The following is a 16153-nucleotide window of genomic DNA, read 5'->3' on the forward strand; positions in this document are numbered from 1 at the left end:
CCTTCCAATGGGTTTGGTAGAATCTCGATGTGTCTATGAAGCTGTGGTACATGATATATCCTGTCATCTCTCTAAAGTTGACCTATTTGTTTGTAGTGTGCAGAGCTCTCACAAGCCTGCAGAAAGTGTTTGAGTAAACTTCTTTCTTTTATCTGAACAGAACATTAAGCTGTCATCCATTAAAGTGGACACCCGCTACACCACCACACAACAAGTGGTCAAACTCATTGGCAGCCACACAATCAGCAAGGTGACTGTGAAGGTTGGAGACTTAAAACGTACCAAGATGGTCCGAACTATCAACTTGTACTATAACAACCGCACTGTTCAAGCCATCGTGGAGCTCAAGAACAAGTGAGATCTCTAAAAGTATTTGTCATAGGAGGGGATTGTGCTATGGTATAAAATGGCAGTTTGGATTGTAAACCTTCCAAGCAGGTTGGCAGTTGTTTCAATGATCATATTTGTTGTAATGTACTGAAGTGAAGTGGACAGAAGTGTAGTGGTTAGAGCAGGGCCTTCTGGAGTGAAGAGTAGCGTGTAGACCTCTAGTGAGGGTGATTGAGGCTTCTGGAATTGATCTGGAGCCTTCCACCTGTATGCAGAAAAGATATTTTAGATCACATCTATCTTCTTTACCCTGCAGACCTGCTCGCTGGCACAAAGCTAAAAAGGTTCAACTAACTCCTGGACAGACAGAGGTAAAGATTGACCTTCCACTCCCCATCGTTGCCTCCAACTTGATGATCGAGTTTGCAGATTTCTATGAGAACTACCAGGCTTCTTCAGAGACCCTGCAGTGCCCACGCTGTAGCGCTTCAGTGCCAGCCAATCCTGGCGTCTGTGGAAACTGTGGAGAGAATGTGTATCAGTGTCACAAGTGCAGGTCAGTGCTTTGTCTGTAACACATAATTGTAGAAAAGACAGATACACTGTTTACAGTCTTGTTTCTTTTTAGATCCATTAACTACGATGAAAAAGATCCATTTCTGTGCAACGCCTGTGGCTTCTGCAAGTATGCCCGCTTCGACTTCATGTTGTATGCCCGGCCCTGCTGTGCTGTAGACCCCATTGAAAATGAAGAGGATCGTAAGAAGGTTAGTGGCTGGCTTGCCTACCCACTTTTATTTCTGGTAAAGAATGTAGAAAGAAAATAATATCCACCTCACTCCCAGCCTGCTGAGTGAATAGTCAGACTGAAGGTCATCCCTCGGCCTATTTTGCTTTCCCCTGTTAGCTGTATGTTCCTCATCAGGAGGACATATTGCAGCACACCTGACTTGGGATGTAATACTGTACTTATGAACACAGAGCTGATTGTATATGTGCTCATTGTTCAGCTTTATCAACTTCCCCCCCCCCCCCATTTATTTTTGATCTTTAAAATAATTAATTTTGAACTTTTTTTCCTTTTGTTTTTGTAGGCTGTGACAAATATTAACACTTTACTGGACAAAGCTGATCGTGTTTATCACCAGCTAATGGGCCACCGACCGCAGCTAGAGAATCTTCTGTGTAAAGTCAATGAAGCCGCTCCAGAGAAGCCCCAGGTAGGTTCCTGTCCGAATTAGTGCATGACACTCTGATGCCTTTCCAGTGGATTTGTCTTAAATTCATTGCCTCTTGCAGGATGATTCAGCCAATGCTGGAGGGATAAGCTCCACATCTGCCAGTGTGAATCGCTATATATTGCAGCTAGCGCAGGAGTATTGTGGGGACTGCAAGAACTCGTTTGATGAGCTTTCAAAGATCATACAGGTAAAAGGCAAGACACTCCACCAACTAATTGAAAAGTAGAAGTGTTCACAAAACTCAATCTCAATCATTTGCTTTTATTTTTCTTCTCAGAAAGTCTTTGCCTCTCGGAAGGAGCTATTAGAGTATGATTTGCAGCAGAGAGAAGCCGCCACTAGGTCCTCGCGCACCTCTGTGCAGCCCACATTCACTGCCAGTCAGTACAGGTCCTTATCTGTTCTTGGTTGTGGTCACACCTCCTCCACAAAATGTTATGGCTGTGCCTCAGCTGTGACAGAGCACTGCATCACCCTGCTCCGTGCGCTAGCCACCAACAGCACCATACGCCACATCCTGGTATCCCAGGGGCTCATCCGGGAGCTGTTTGACTACAATTTGCGCCGTGGCCCAGCAGCCATGCGGGATGAAGTGCGGCAGGTCATGTGCCTACTTACTAGGTATGATCACCTACTTCTCAGGTCTCTAGATCTGATAATGTAATGAGAATTTTGAATTTTTTTGTTTTACTCTTCTGCTTCACCTTACAGAGACAATCCAGAGGCCACTCAGCAGATGAACGACTTGATCATTGGGAAGGTGTCAACGGCACTCAAGGGACACTGGGCAAATCCCGACCTGGTAAGAACAGACCCTGCTTTTTATTCCAGCATCCGTATGACTTGGTGTATAATCCTGCGCTTTTAATTTGAAGAGGATTGCAAACTAATACCTTATAAATCAAAGAACTATGTTCGAAATTTTTTTTGCTTTTGATTGCACTTCTCAAAGCAGCACAATTCTGTACAACCTCATATTTATATTTTTGGCAATGACATTTTGACTGGTTTTGTTCAGAAAACTTTTTTTAATATATTAAATCAATGAACAATTATTTTAGTCCGTGGCCAATATCTTGGGCTATGTACACACGTCAGATGATTCTCATCCGATCATCGCCTCAGGGCTGGTATGGCACGAGAATCTGACGTGTGTACAGTGACTGACGTTCTTTATGGGCCCGTCCTTGAGGGTCCATGAATGACCGCAATGCAAGTGAGGGAGAGAGCGCAGCGGGGATGCTGCTTGCTCGTTAGGATCCTTTCCAATGACAAAAGTCTTACGTCTGTAAGTAGCCTATGTCCTATGAGGTTAGGAATGGTCATATAAAGCTCAGCTAATGTCGTTATCATCATGACGATTACCTTGGTTTGTTTCCATGCATGCTTACACTTGCCATATATTTCAGGCCAGCAGTCTGCAGTACGAGATGTTGCTTCTCACAGATTCCATCTCTAAGGAAGACAGTTGCTGGGAGCTTCGCCTTCGCTGTGGTAAGTATACATCCTTGTGCACAGATTAGCAGGAAACCTGTGTGCTGGGACATGTACAATTTGGTGTGATATTGGTATGATTTCTGCTATACAAAGGTAATTGAACCTTCTTTCTCTACTATAGCTCTTAGTCTCTTCCTCATGGCTGTGAACATTAAGACTCCAGTTGTGGTGGAGAATATCACTTTAATGTGTCTGAGGATTCTGCAAAAGCTTATTAAACCACCAACTCCTACAAGCAAGAAAAATAAGGTAAAATTGTGTATTCCGTCACATTTCCTCTTGACCTTAAATCATGCACACCTTCATGTTTCTCTTATCTAACATGCAAATATTCTCACTTCCTCTCACAAACACCGTGACGTTGTTTGCAGATCTCACATGTCTTTAATTCCTAATTTGTGTGCCCCCTTTTCCTCCCATCCTATCTGTCATTGCAGGATGTACCCATTGAATCTCTGACCACAGTGAAGCCGTACAGTAATGAGATCCATGCCCAGGCACAGTTGTGGCTCAAGAGAGATCCCAAAGCATCATATGAAGCCTGGAAGAAGTGTCTGCCTGCCAGAGGTATTGCTTGTTTTGTTGTTCCCTGCTGATTTGTGCCAGGTCTGCACATGTGTACGTTAACAGTGCAGTAACCTAAAACAAGTCCTGCAGAAAGGTAAAATGCTTTGTGTCTGTCTACACAGCAAATCAGAAATTTTGTGCTACCTTACCATTATTGCTTTATGGGTCAGCTCTCTGCACAAATGTTGATTCATTGTCCAATCAGGAGAAATATCACTCCGGATGCCAGAGATTCTGAGCCAGAGAGGTTATTGCTTATTCCAAAAGTATGTGTGTCACCCACTTGTTCTGTTCAGTGTTGAAAATATGTCAGCCATGAGACTGACAGCACAGAATTGGAAATCCTTTGGAAATGAATCTCTGTATTAGGCATTTTTTTGCGATAGCCCCCTAACTTCTGAAATCTCTTTCAAAAGGAGTTGACAACAGTGGAAAAACTCTGAGCAAAGCAGAGCTGAGGCAGCTCTATCTGCAGGAGAAATACTCCTGGAAGTGGAAGCAATTCCTGAGCAGGAGGGGGAAGAGGCTGACTCCTCTGGATCTTAAACTTGGACATAACAACTGGCTGAGACAGGTGAGTGTCCTCTTTTACCAGCCTGCTATTACTTCATCTTACTGGTGACAACTTTTATTCTCTGCTTGGATGTCTGTGGTCATGTTCACTGATTCACCTTGTTATTCCCACTGTGCAGGTATTGTTCACACCAGCCACCCAGGCAGCGAGACAGGCCGCTTGCACCATTGTTGAGGCTCTTGCCACATTCCCAAGCCGCAGACAGCAAGTTCTGGATCTCCTTACCAGGTCTGTATGACTCTGCTTGTCACTTCCTGCAATACAAAAGGCAAATTGCTCAATTGATGATGCGGGGGGGAGGGATAATTCTATCTTTAGAGCCAATAAGATTCATTTTCTATATACAAATATTTGTCTGTTGAGACCAGCTAGGTTCTAAGGGAAATAACTGGTTGCTACCAGCAATATATTTTATTTGTGACATTATGAAAAATTAATTTTCCCCCAAATTGCCTTCAATATTTATAATGTGTTTACATTGTGGGGAGCTGTATAAACAAGCATTGCCATGTGTTTCTTTTCTGTCATGCAGTTATTTGGACGAGCTGAGCGTAGCTGGTGAATGTGCCGCAGAATATCTGGCCTTGTATCAGAAACTCATCAAGCCAGCTCATTGGAAGGTTTATCTCGCTGCACGTGGCGTCCTGCCTTATGTCGGAAATCTCATCACCAAGGTAAATAACAACTCGGTAATTTAGAAGTAACTCGTTCAGAGGTTACTCGTTCAAAAAAAAAAAGCAAACTATTAACAGTTAAGATAAAATACATATATCCGAGAAGTTTTATATGGTAAAGGATTTGTAATATTGCCTATCCAGTCTTGAGATTGTGGGGGGGGGGGCATCTGGCAGGAAAGGGGACCTGTCTTTCCTCTGCCGAGAAAAGCTTGGTTGATTATATAAATAATGTCTTTTTTATTTTCTTATTGGCATTCAGGTTTTAGTTACTGTATAAATGTTATTGTATATGATAGATTGAACGTTGCATCGCCTGGTAAGTGATGCCATTACTTTCCTTTACAGAGTCTGTATACAGATAATATTGATGAGCTTTGTTTGCTTGCAGGAAATTGCCCGACTGTTGGCGCTGGAAGAGGCGACTCTTAGTACAGACTTGCAGCAGGGCTATGCTTTGAAAAGCCTGACAGGTAGGACATGTAGACTTCTGGTATAGTAGGGCCAGTTAGTCCACCTTTATATTTATAGATCCCCCATTGAAACCTTTTACTGTGACATTCAGATGCACCAGACCCCTATAACCTTACCAAAGGTGTCGGTGTGAGCCACATTATTGGTGCTCATTGCTGAGTTGTGTTATATTCTCCACTATTTGTAGGCCTCTTATCCTCATTTGTGGAGGTCGAGTCTATTAAGCGTCACTTCAAGAGCCGCCTGGTGGGCACAGTACTAAATGGCTACCTGTGCCTCCGGAAACTCGTGGTGCAGAGGACCAAACTGATTGATGAGACTCAGGACATGCTGCTGGAAATGCTGGAAGATATGACGACAGGTGAGAACTGACCCTCATTTTGTCCTGTCGTTCTTTGTATATGTATATAATTGCAGTGTGATTAATCATGGGCTCTTTGTACTCTGCAGGCACCGAATCTGAAACAAAGGCTTTCATGGCTGTTTGTATCGAGACAGCCAAACGATACAGCCTGGATGATTACAGGACTCCCGTTTTTATATTTGAAAGACTGTGCAGCATCATTTACCCGGTGAGTGTCTGTTCTGCCTTGCTGTATATCAATCAGACTGGACGAAGGCGTCTAGGACTTGCAGGTCATGCAGCAGTGGGTAATGTTACCATATGATATATTCCTGCCTTAGGAGGAGAATGAAGTGACTGAGTTCTTTGTGACATTGGAGAAAGATCCTCAGCAGGAAGACTTCCTACAGGGCAGAATGCCAGGGAATCCGTACAGCAGCAATGAGCCAGGCATCGGACCTCTAATGAGGGACATCAAGAATAAGATCTGCCAAGACTGCGACCTTGTAGCCTTACTGGAGGATGACAGTGGGATGGAGGTAAGTGCAGCATCTCAGCGGAGTCATATCCTATGATCTGCTATGTTTTAGCATACGGCTAAATATAATATATAATACAATGGTAAATTATATTAGAATTATTTTACAAATACTTTGTTATACAAAGGTGAGAATATTTCCCTTCTAATTCCTCATTTCAGTTGCTGGTGAATAACAAGATTATCAGTCTGGATCTGCCTGTGGCTGAGGTGTATAAGAAGGTCTGGTGCCCCACTAACGAGGTACAAATCATTATCCTAAATGTACTTTTGTTTCCAGTACAAATGGAAAAATTGTGATCTATGTATATGATTCGGTCTTCCTCTGACCTGATGTGTTTTGTTAGGGGGAACCCATGAGAATAATCTACAGAATGAGAGGGCTTCTTGGTGATGCCACTGAAGAGTTCATAGAGAGTCTGGATTCCACCACAGGTAACATAGTACAAAGGAACTATTGTATTCAATACCCTTTTATTCACTTGAACTGTACCAATTATACTTTTAAAAAATAGCATATATTTACCTATCAGGAATTGCTCCCAGAACTCTCAACTAAATACCTTTAGTAGCAGAACAGGGTTTCCTTCAGATACAAAATACCTGCTGCTTCACTGAGGCCTTCCGGTGTTTGGGGCTGCTTTTACATGAGGCTGCCAATCGGCCATGGCATCACTTTGATCCATTTACAAACCAACACTTGCTCAGAAATCCTATGGAAAATGTCTTCTGCTGGTACCTGGTGAATGGGGATGTGTAGGGGTCACCTGCAGTAGCAAAAAGGTGGAAATCTTCTGCAGTTAAGTCTTGGTTTTTATTATTTCTTCTGCTTTGTTTTGATGCAGTATCTGTGATTTTTTTATTTCTCCGTTAGATGAGGAGGAGGATGAAGAGGAAGTATACAAAATGGCTGGAGTGATGGCACAGTGCGGAGGACTGGAATGCATGCTGAACCGCTTAGCTGGCATTAAGGACTTTAAACAGGGTCGTCACCTTCTGACAGTGAGTGCAATTTACCATATTAGGACCACTGCATGTTTGAGACCATAAATGCCCCATAGGGTCCTTCTCATGGTCTGTCTTGATATTAGGAACTTTTATGTGTTTTCTAGGTTCTTCTCAAACTCTTCAGTTACTGTGTGAAGGTGAAAGTGAATCGGCAGCAGCTGGTGAAGCTGGAGATGAACACCTTAAATGTCATGCTGGGAACACTCAATCTGGTAAGATTCACCACCTTTATATGATATTTATTGATCTGTTATTCGTGGTGATATTGGCTGAAACTTTCTTCTCCTCCCCAGGCCCTGGTGGCAGAGCAGGAGAGCAAAGACAGCGGAGGAGCTGCCGTGGCTGAACAGGTCTTGAGTATAATGGAAATTATACTGGATGAGTCCAATGCTGAACCGCTGAGTGAAGACAAGGTGAGACCATAAACTTTCAATTCCAGCGTTTTCATCGTACAGAACCCACCTTATCGTTCCCTGCTATCTAAATATAACCCGTAAACAATTCCCTGGATTTTTAATGCAAGAACCACTTGCTACTCATGGGTATTTGGTCATTAGGAAACACCAGACTTTCCCTTTACATAAAGTACATAGATTGATCTTGTTTTTCCTGGGTGTAAGAGTTCCCAATGTGTACCCTTGTATAATCAAGAAGGTTTAGCTCTGGGCATCCAGAATATGTATAATTCAGATAAATAGGTGTGAAAAGTCTTATAGTGGCTACATTTATATTGATCTGGTCATTCAGTTATCATTTGTTGCATCTTGATCAGATTGTGTAAAATCTGTAGTAGCCACTAGGTGGTGATGTCGCCCTTTCCAATCCACATTGAATACATTCAACCCATGAGAATATCTTTTGCTTGCTTTATATTGTGCTTTATGAAGATGATATTTAGCCCCATTCACTTCTTTTGTCTTGTTTAGGGGAACTTATTGCTGACCGGAGACAAGGATCAGCTAGTGATGCTGCTGGATCAGATTAACAGCACCTTCGTCCGCTCTAACCCCAGTGTGCTGCAGGGTCTCCTGAGGATCATCCCCTATTTGTCCTTCGGTGAGACGGAGAAAATGCAGATCCTGGTGGATAGATTCAAGCCGTACTGCACCTTTGAGAAGTAGGTGTCACTACTAGATAAAATTCTGGAGACTTTTATTATTGTTAGGCTACATTGCAGAATGTTATGGGTATGCAATGCTCATCTTGTCTATCCTAGGTATGATGACGAGCACTGCGCAGATGACAAAGTCTTCCTGGACTGTTTCTGTAAGATCGCAGCTGGCATCAAGAACAACAGCAATGGGCATCAGTTGAAAGATCTTATCCTGCAGAAGGGCATCACACAGAATGCACTGGACTACATGAAGAAGCATATCCCCAGTGCCAAGAAGTAAGTTGGCAGCTTCTTATATATCGCGGCACAGAGATTCTAAATAATGCAAACGCTAAAGTGGAGCTTTACCATGTTTAACGTATTGCTTGTATAGGTGCCTGTGTCCTGTATGGCAGTGCTGTGGGTCACCTGTTGGGCTATTTTGCATTGCACAGTGCTGGTGTCTCTAATAATATCATTGGAACATAAGTGAGGATTAATCTTTCCCATGGAGTAATGAAGGTTTATAAACACCTGGCAGAATTAGTTGTAATGTAACACCTTCGTTGCTCACAGTCATTAAATTCTGGATACTCAGTCTACAGCAGCATCCCTATGCATCAATTAAATGAATTATAATGTCCATGTGCATATATGAATTACATGTAATGGTATTTTAGTATTACTAGAACTGTAATTACACTCTTACAGAGGCATGCTGGCCTCCGGTTCCCAATCATTAGCATTGAGTTGTCAATGACAGCCATGTCTGGCAGTGGGTGGCAATGCACATGCAAGGTTGGTGGGAGTCAGAGAGGATGTAAATTTATTGTGGGCATACTTGCCTGCCTTTTATTTCTGTATACCAAATCGATTGTTGTAAGCCTGTTTTCCAGCTGAATATGTAGCAGTATTCAGTTCATGCAGTCTGTTCACGAGTTGCTTTTCACTGCAGTCTTGATGCCGATATCTGGAAGAAATTCTTGTCTCGTCCAGCGCTTCCCTTTATTCTGCGACTGCTCCGAGGGCTGGCAACCCAGCACCCCCCTACACAGGTGAGCTTACTAACTGCATAAAGATGAGACTCTTCTTGTTTCTACCAGCTTGAACTTACTACCGGTATCTGTTCATCCAATCTCTGCCAACAGAGGAAAAAACCTCTGTTACAGGGATGGCCATTTAAACTTAAGTCTTGTGTTCTGCAGAGGTCATATGCAAAAAGTTAGTCTGTAATCCTTACTATCGCATTCCCATCATTCTTTGCACATTGTCTTTACTTCTCTGTATTCCTATGCATCTTCCTGTGCTAGCCTTGGAGAAGAGATAGTCATGACACCTGCAGCTTGGATAGCATTAGGTTTCTTAAAGCCAGAATTCTTCTCAGATTTTAAATGCACATCTGGTACTGTTCGGGAGACTCAATAATTTTAGGTCAGCAAGATGGAATATTCTGCAGAAAACAAGGACTTGACGTGCTTTACCTGTCACAGGTGTACCCTGATCTCTGTGTTTGTGTTGCTCTGCAGGCTCTTATTGGCACAGATTCTATTTCCAACCTCCACAAGTTAGAACAAGTGTCCAGCGATGAGGGGATCGGGACCCTAGCTGAGAACTTGCTGGAGGCACTCCGAGAACATCCCGAGGTCAATAAGAAAATAGACGCCGCACGGAAAGAGACTAGAGCTGAGAAGAAACGCATGGCCATGGCGATGAGGCAGAAGGCCCTGGGTACTCTGGGAATGACGGTGAGTGCATGGGAATAGTTTTATTGGAACACACTAAATGTAGATGTATAAGCATTTGTCTAGTGTTCTGTTTAGGCTTCTAGGTGAGCCTTTTCCAACATAATATGTATCATTGTGTCTTCCAGACTAATGAGAAGGGTCAGGTGGTCACAAAGACAACTCTTCTGAAGCAGATGGAGGAGCTGATTGAGGAACCAGGACTGACCTGTTGTATCTGTAGAGAAGGCTACAAGTTCCAGGTACAGGGTGATGATATGAGGAGGGAACAAATACACATCCACAGCACAGGTCAAGCTCTATTTTTCCCTTTGCTTAGAGTCTGTTCAAACAGGTCACATGATGCTGCAGGATTGTCCTACCCTTACTCTGAATTGTGTGATCCTCATTGCAGAGGTTATGACGTCCATGACAGATCCTACACCATTGTGCATGCAGGTTGTTGTAGTGACAGCCCCTCACTTGTGGAGCTTATGAAGCCCTGCTCTCACAATAGTGATTCTGGCTGTCATTCAAAAGACTGAAAACCTCTTGTTTGTAAAAGTGCATACTGTCTGGGAAGTAGCCTGAGCTTGTTTTTTCTTCACACAAGCCAGGAGCTCAATTAAAAAGAAATTAGCCCAAAGTTTGGCTTTAATTATGTTATTGGAGTAGCTTCTGTATTGCTCCGCTGTTTTCTCCTACACCTGACAGACGACACGTGTAATAATCAGCGTCTGAGATTACCTCATGCTTTGGATTTCTCCCCCCCCCGTGGATGAGCTGACACAAGTTTTATGAGTCTGAGCTCTGAAAAGCACTTTGTTTTCTATCCCCTGTCCTTGTCCTGACATATGTCTGTTCTTTGCCATACACGGGTTCAGACAGGTTTTTGTGGAAGTAATGAAAGTGTCAGATCTATCCGACAAGTTATTTCATTGTGCGAACCTTTTTATCTTTATTTCCAGCCCACCAAAGTGCTCGGCATCTACACTTTCACAAAGCGGGTCTCCCTGGAAGAGGCGGAGAACAAACCACGCAAACAGCAGGGTTACAGCACCGTCTCCCATTTCAACATCGTACACTATGACTGCCATCTTGCTGCTGTCAGGTGATCAAATTAACTCTTAACCATGCATAAGAGAGGAAAGTGGACTACAACACACCTTCCCCATGTGTACAGTTCAGTTATGTGATGTTTTATTACCAGTGTCACATTTTAACACATTGATAAATATTAGCTGTAAGACCCATGTGACTGTTTCACTGTTTGATATACTTCAGTGATTGTAATTCATATTCTGCTCACACACAGGTTAGCCCGGGGGCGAGAGGAATGGGAGAGCGCAGCTTTACAGAACGCCAACACTAAATGTAACGGTCTGCTGCCCGTGTGGGGACCGCATGTACCAGAGTCTGCATTTGCCACCTGTTTGGCCAGGTAGGCTGAGTATTTGTTTTTGCACCATTCTCATGTATTCATCATAGTGTATTTGTATGCCAATGTATCTGCATCTTCTCCATAGACACAACACCTACCTACAGGAATGTACTGGCCAACGAGAACCTACCTACCAACTCAACATCCATGACCTTAAGCTGCTGTTCCTGCGCTTTGCTATGGAGCAATCATTCAGTGCAGACACTGGAGGAGGAGGGCGAGAAAGCAACATACACCTCATCCCATACATCATCCACACCGTGCTATATGTCCTCAACACGTATGTATTCCACACTCTAACAATGGGAAAGGGAACTGATTTTTTTTATAAGGGAATCATGGGAATAATTTGCCTATTTTACATGGGTCTGGTGACCGGCCAGTCTGAGAGGCAATTAGAAAGTCTTCAGCTCTTTGTAAGCTTCAACAATCCAGTTGGAGCTCATGATGTTGAATGGAAAGGAAACAATAGGCTGCTGTAGAAATATCTGCTTTAAATGTTTGAATTTCTGTTCTTGCAGAACCCGGGCCATATCCAGGGAAGAGAAGAATGTCCAGAGTTTCTTAGAACAGCCTAAAGAGAAATGGGTGGAGAGTGCCTTTGAGGTGGACGGTCCCCATTACTTCACTGTGCTGGCGTTACATCTCCTTCCGACAGAGAAGTGGAAGACCATCCGCATCGAGGTGCTGCGACGGCTGCTGGTAGTCAGTCACGCGAGGGCTGTGTCACCAAGTGGCGCAAACAGGTACCAGACGAGGATCAGTTTCATGAATATATTACAGATTTGCATCATAGTCTGAAAGGGGTTACAGCCCCCATAAAGTGAAATTCCCTCACATCTAAAGCCTAAATCAAAGCAACATTTTTTGTTCTAGTTTTGGATAGCATTAGGAAAAGGTTTTAATGTCTGCCTATGACCCCACTGTTAGGGCATTTCCATTTCTCCCTGTCCCTGCAACACCTGTACAAGAAATAAGGAATGTGTTTGTCATCTAACCAGGAAAGCATGGGTGACAATAAAAAGTTGTGACCCTTCCCTGCTCAAATAAAGATTTTTAGTCTGTTTCTCTGTTGGGGTTTAACGGTAATAAGGTGTCTTAGGAGTTACATGGGGTACTGTTGCTGCCCTTTCCATACCTGGCTGTCACGTTCATTCTCTTGCGGAGGAAGTTTTGTCATTTTTAGAATTCAGCTCTTGTTACAGAAAAGGTCACATTTGAAGCTGGTTTATGACAGACATTACTGTGCGCAGACCTAAATCTGCAGAGTTGACATCTGCTGAAGGATCGTGTGCTTGGCCTTCACATAGGCCGGATGCTCAGACTGGCGGTGACCTCAAAAGGTCCTCGCGGCATCTCCTCGAGGGCTTGTGTATTGCCCTGTTTTTTAGTAAATTGTCCTCAGAACCATAAAATAAATCATTAGGAAAGCATGTGGTTCTTCCTGTCCTGCAGTCTTCCCATCTGTAGGGCCCTGGCTGACATTCCAGCACAGGGCGAGTCTGTCTGTTCTTGTAGGTGTGCTGTATAATGAAAGCAGCCGCTCGATCACTCCTTGCATTGTTTTCCTCCACCGACGATGATGAATGATCTTAATTACTTTCTCTGTGTCGATTAAAGTTTTTTTGGGAACTTTAAATTATGCAAAATGTTTTGAAAATACTTTCATGCATTAATTAAAGCAGCGTCCCAGAATTCGAGAGGTGCTAATATAGAAAGCCTAGATTGCATTAGAACAGGTGGAACAGAGGGCTGAATCACACGGGAACTACACATATCATACGCTGGGGGGATGCATATCACAAAAATACTTTATTAGCTGAGCAATTACAGAATATATTCACATCCACAAATTTCTCACCCAAATTTTTCTCCCTGCAGGTTGTCTGATAAAGGGGCGAAGGATTACTCAGTCTACCGTTCCAGCCTCTTGTTCTGGGCTTTGGTCGACCTCATTTATAACATGTTCAAGGTAAGTATTCCATTCAGTTTCCTATTCTTCAGTGCTACAGGTTTATCTGATCCTGTTAGTTACAAACAGAATTTTGGTGGCAATCTCACATCTGTAAACCCTCTCCGGGATCCCCATCACATCCTGGCTGAGCAATCTGAGAGCACTGCATATTGCCCAGGATTATTCCTTTACCTTGACATTGGGCAGCTCTGGGTTGCTCCTCCAATCTTGATTTACTTTGTGTGAATAATTTCAAGCAATATTTGAGCTGCCTGCAGTCTCCAGCAAATACTTTGTAGTCAGCTAATTGCCATAATAGACTATTAGTTGCCTGTAAATGTAGAGAAACAAAAAGACCTAAGATATTCACCCAATACAGTCTCCTGAATACAATATTTCACTATGGTTACCTAAGATTCTTAATGAATGAAAAATTGGACCACTTAGAATCTTTATCATACAGAGAAGTTAGAACCAATCGGTATGCAGTCGTGGCTCGGGGTGTATTGAACAGTTGGCAGAGGTCATGTGACAGTGTTTTTTTGTGTTGCAGAAGGTACCTATCAGTAACACGGAGGGGGGCTGGTCCTATTCCCTGGCTGATTACATTCGTCTCAATGACATGCCCATCTACGAAGCTGCAGACAAAGCCCTGAAAACCTTCCAGGATGAGTTCATGCCTGTAGAGTCCTTTTCAGAATTCATCGATGTAGCCGGTAAGTGTGTGCTATTACAGTCTGTCCTGTCACTTGTCAGAGTAAAGAGGAGTTCTTTGCTGTATTGTGGGGGTATTATTCCTTTGCTGGCTCAGCCATTGTTTCCTAACAATGGCGGTCTTGTAATATCTAGTAAAAGAGATCGTTCTGCTGCAATATGGCTGTTGTAACCAACTGAGGATTTAACTAGGATAATGGTTTGATTGTAAATGGAAGGTTTCCATGTGAAGGTAAAATTATGATACATTGGCAATTTTTTGTTTCTTGGCTTTACATTAGCTATGTCCAGCAGAGTCCTAGCCAAGGAAAGATCTTTAGCTGACCTTATGATGTCAGAGCTGAATTCTTAAAGTGTAAAATCTTTCCCATCCCATTGTGTTATCTGTGCATTTCTATTGACCAGTGATAGGCCAGTGGTGATTATCGGGAAAATCGGGGGCAGCACTGTGGCTCAGTGGTTAGCAATCCGGCCTTTGCAGCGCTGGGTCCCAGGTTTTAATCCTAACCAGGACTCTATCTGCATGGAGTTTGCAGGTTCTCCTGTGTTTGCGTGGGTTTCCTCCAGGTACTCTGGTTTCCTCCCACATTACAAAATCATGCAGACTTCGTACAGTGCTGCGTTATATGTCGGCGACATATAAATACTGTTCGACCTGTCAGAATTTAGCCATGAGAAGATAGTTTTGTATTCTGCTGCAGGTAAGTTGGTCTTTAGGTGCCACTTGCAACATTTCCCTCCTTCCTGCCAGTGATGGGGTCTCTTTAATCCTTATTAAATTCTGAAGCCTCGCCGTCACATAATGGGATTCTAAATAAACCTTTCCCCATCTTTTTATCCTTTCACTCGGCCCTGTTTCAGGTGATGGTGCCAGGGTGTTCCCACCAGCTAACTTTTATCTCTCTTTGTCTTGCAGGGCTTTTATCTGAGATCAGTGACCCAGACAGCTTCCTCAAGGATCTTTTGAACTCGATCCCCTGAGCTCGCCGTGGAGCCCTCTACTGCTTTTAGTCTGTAGATGTTTTTCCTCTCCTCCCCTGGGTGTTGCAGTAATGTGTTTTCCTCTATTTTGTGTGTGCGTGCAGGGGGGAGAGAACCGGCATTCAGAATCCCTGAAATCTCCTCGGAGAACAAACACTTCTTTTATCTCAAGTTTTTGCAATCCGCCACGTCGGGAGGTCAAGGCTTCCACGCCCGATATCTTGTGTGTTTTAGTGTGCATGAATATTTGAAATGTGGGAACAGCGAGGAACCAAAAGGAAGACAATACTCTACTGCAAGCCTGACCTGCTGGAGGAACATGACCACCCCTATTCCCAACTGCATGATATATCCAGCCCACCAAAGTCTGTATTCTGTAAACCAGTCTCTTGTGACATGCCGGCATCCAGCAGAGGGCGTTAGCAGTGGGGTATTTTTTGCTCCCTGCAGCCACCTGTCTGCCGATCATGTGACAAGAGCACCCAATCATTTCTAGATGTTGACAATCTTGGAATTGCAAAGTGCTGCATCAGTGACCAGCACAATGCGATCCAATTCCTTCATGTCCGTTCGTGTCTCTGTTTCCATTGGTTAGAGTCCTCCGCCTTGGGCTGTATTGGCAACCAGTTAACTTGTAACCAGCTGTTGTCCGCTTAAGATAAAATGTAATAAAGCTTTCATTTCTCATCCTGAGTCCTCCGAGAGATGTTGATTTGAGATAAGTGATTGATGCAGCTTATTGCTGAAATGGTTCTGGACTTCATCTTCATATCATTTCATTACCGCCCCAGACGCCGGATTCTCCCACAAATAGACCGGCATTCATGTCTGGTGAAAGGACGGGTCATGTTTCACCAGCAACCAGATTCTAATGTTCAGCTTAGGGTGGAATGTGATTGGCTGCTACAGAGTAATACAGACAGCTGTACCTTCAGACACTATACACAGCTCTGTCATATAACGAGTGTCACGCCCTGGGTTAGGGATTTCTTGTTAGGTTTTA

At 43.4% G+C, this 16153-nt stretch overlaps 1 protein-coding gene across 10 annotated transcripts in view; it reads left to right on the top strand.

Annotated features, from left to right (window-relative positions):
* Positions 1 to 15837, top strand: part of UBR4 (ubiquitin protein ligase E3 component n-recognin 4) — a 50725-nt gene extending 34888 nt beyond the window's left edge. For all 10 annotated transcript variants that reach the window (XM_072426559.1, XM_072426563.1, XM_072426561.1 and 7 more), the window contains 34 exons: positions 161 to 354; positions 647 to 886; positions 959 to 1097; positions 1425 to 1550; positions 1630 to 1758; positions 1849 to 2192; positions 2283 to 2373; positions 2981 to 3065; positions 3190 to 3317; positions 3506 to 3635; positions 4052 to 4209; positions 4328 to 4437; positions 4742 to 4883; positions 5275 to 5356; positions 5545 to 5718; positions 5808 to 5929; positions 6042 to 6239; positions 6401 to 6481; positions 6586 to 6673; positions 7113 to 7240; positions 7351 to 7458; positions 7540 to 7659; positions 8173 to 8363; positions 8463 to 8636; positions 9295 to 9394; positions 9866 to 10084; positions 10210 to 10323; positions 11029 to 11171; positions 11376 to 11501; positions 11587 to 11781; positions 12023 to 12247; positions 13383 to 13473; positions 14009 to 14171; positions 15086 to 15837. In XM_072426559.1, the coding sequence (XP_072282660.1) occupies positions 161 to 354; positions 647 to 886; positions 959 to 1097; positions 1425 to 1550; positions 1630 to 1758; positions 1849 to 2192; positions 2283 to 2373; positions 2981 to 3065; positions 3190 to 3317; positions 3506 to 3635; positions 4052 to 4209; positions 4328 to 4437; positions 4742 to 4883; positions 5275 to 5356; positions 5545 to 5718; positions 5808 to 5929; positions 6042 to 6239; positions 6401 to 6481; positions 6586 to 6673; positions 7113 to 7240; positions 7351 to 7458; positions 7540 to 7659; positions 8173 to 8363; positions 8463 to 8636; positions 9295 to 9394; positions 9866 to 10084; positions 10210 to 10323; positions 11029 to 11171; positions 11376 to 11501; positions 11587 to 11781; positions 12023 to 12247; positions 13383 to 13473; positions 14009 to 14171; positions 15086 to 15150 (4923 nt within the window). In that variant the 3' untranslated portion in view covers positions 15151 to 15837. The remainder of the gene's footprint in view (positions 1 to 160; positions 355 to 646; positions 887 to 958; positions 1098 to 1424; positions 1551 to 1629; positions 1759 to 1848; positions 2193 to 2282; positions 2374 to 2980; positions 3066 to 3189; positions 3318 to 3505; positions 3636 to 4051; positions 4210 to 4327; positions 4438 to 4741; positions 4884 to 5274; positions 5357 to 5544; positions 5719 to 5807; positions 5930 to 6041; positions 6240 to 6400; positions 6482 to 6585; positions 6674 to 7112; positions 7241 to 7350; positions 7459 to 7539; positions 7660 to 8172; positions 8364 to 8462; positions 8637 to 9294; positions 9395 to 9865; positions 10085 to 10209; positions 10324 to 11028; positions 11172 to 11375; positions 11502 to 11586; positions 11782 to 12022; positions 12248 to 13382; positions 13474 to 14008; positions 14172 to 15085) is intronic.
* The last annotated feature ends 316 nt before the right edge of the window (positions 15838 to 16153 follow it).

The sequence above is a fragment of the Pyxicephalus adspersus genome, chromosome 11 (assembly GCF_032062135.1).
Source record: "Pyxicephalus adspersus chromosome 11, UCB_Pads_2.0, whole genome shotgun sequence".
NCBI lineage: Eukaryota > Metazoa > Chordata > Amphibia > Anura > Pyxicephalidae > Pyxicephalus > Pyxicephalus adspersus.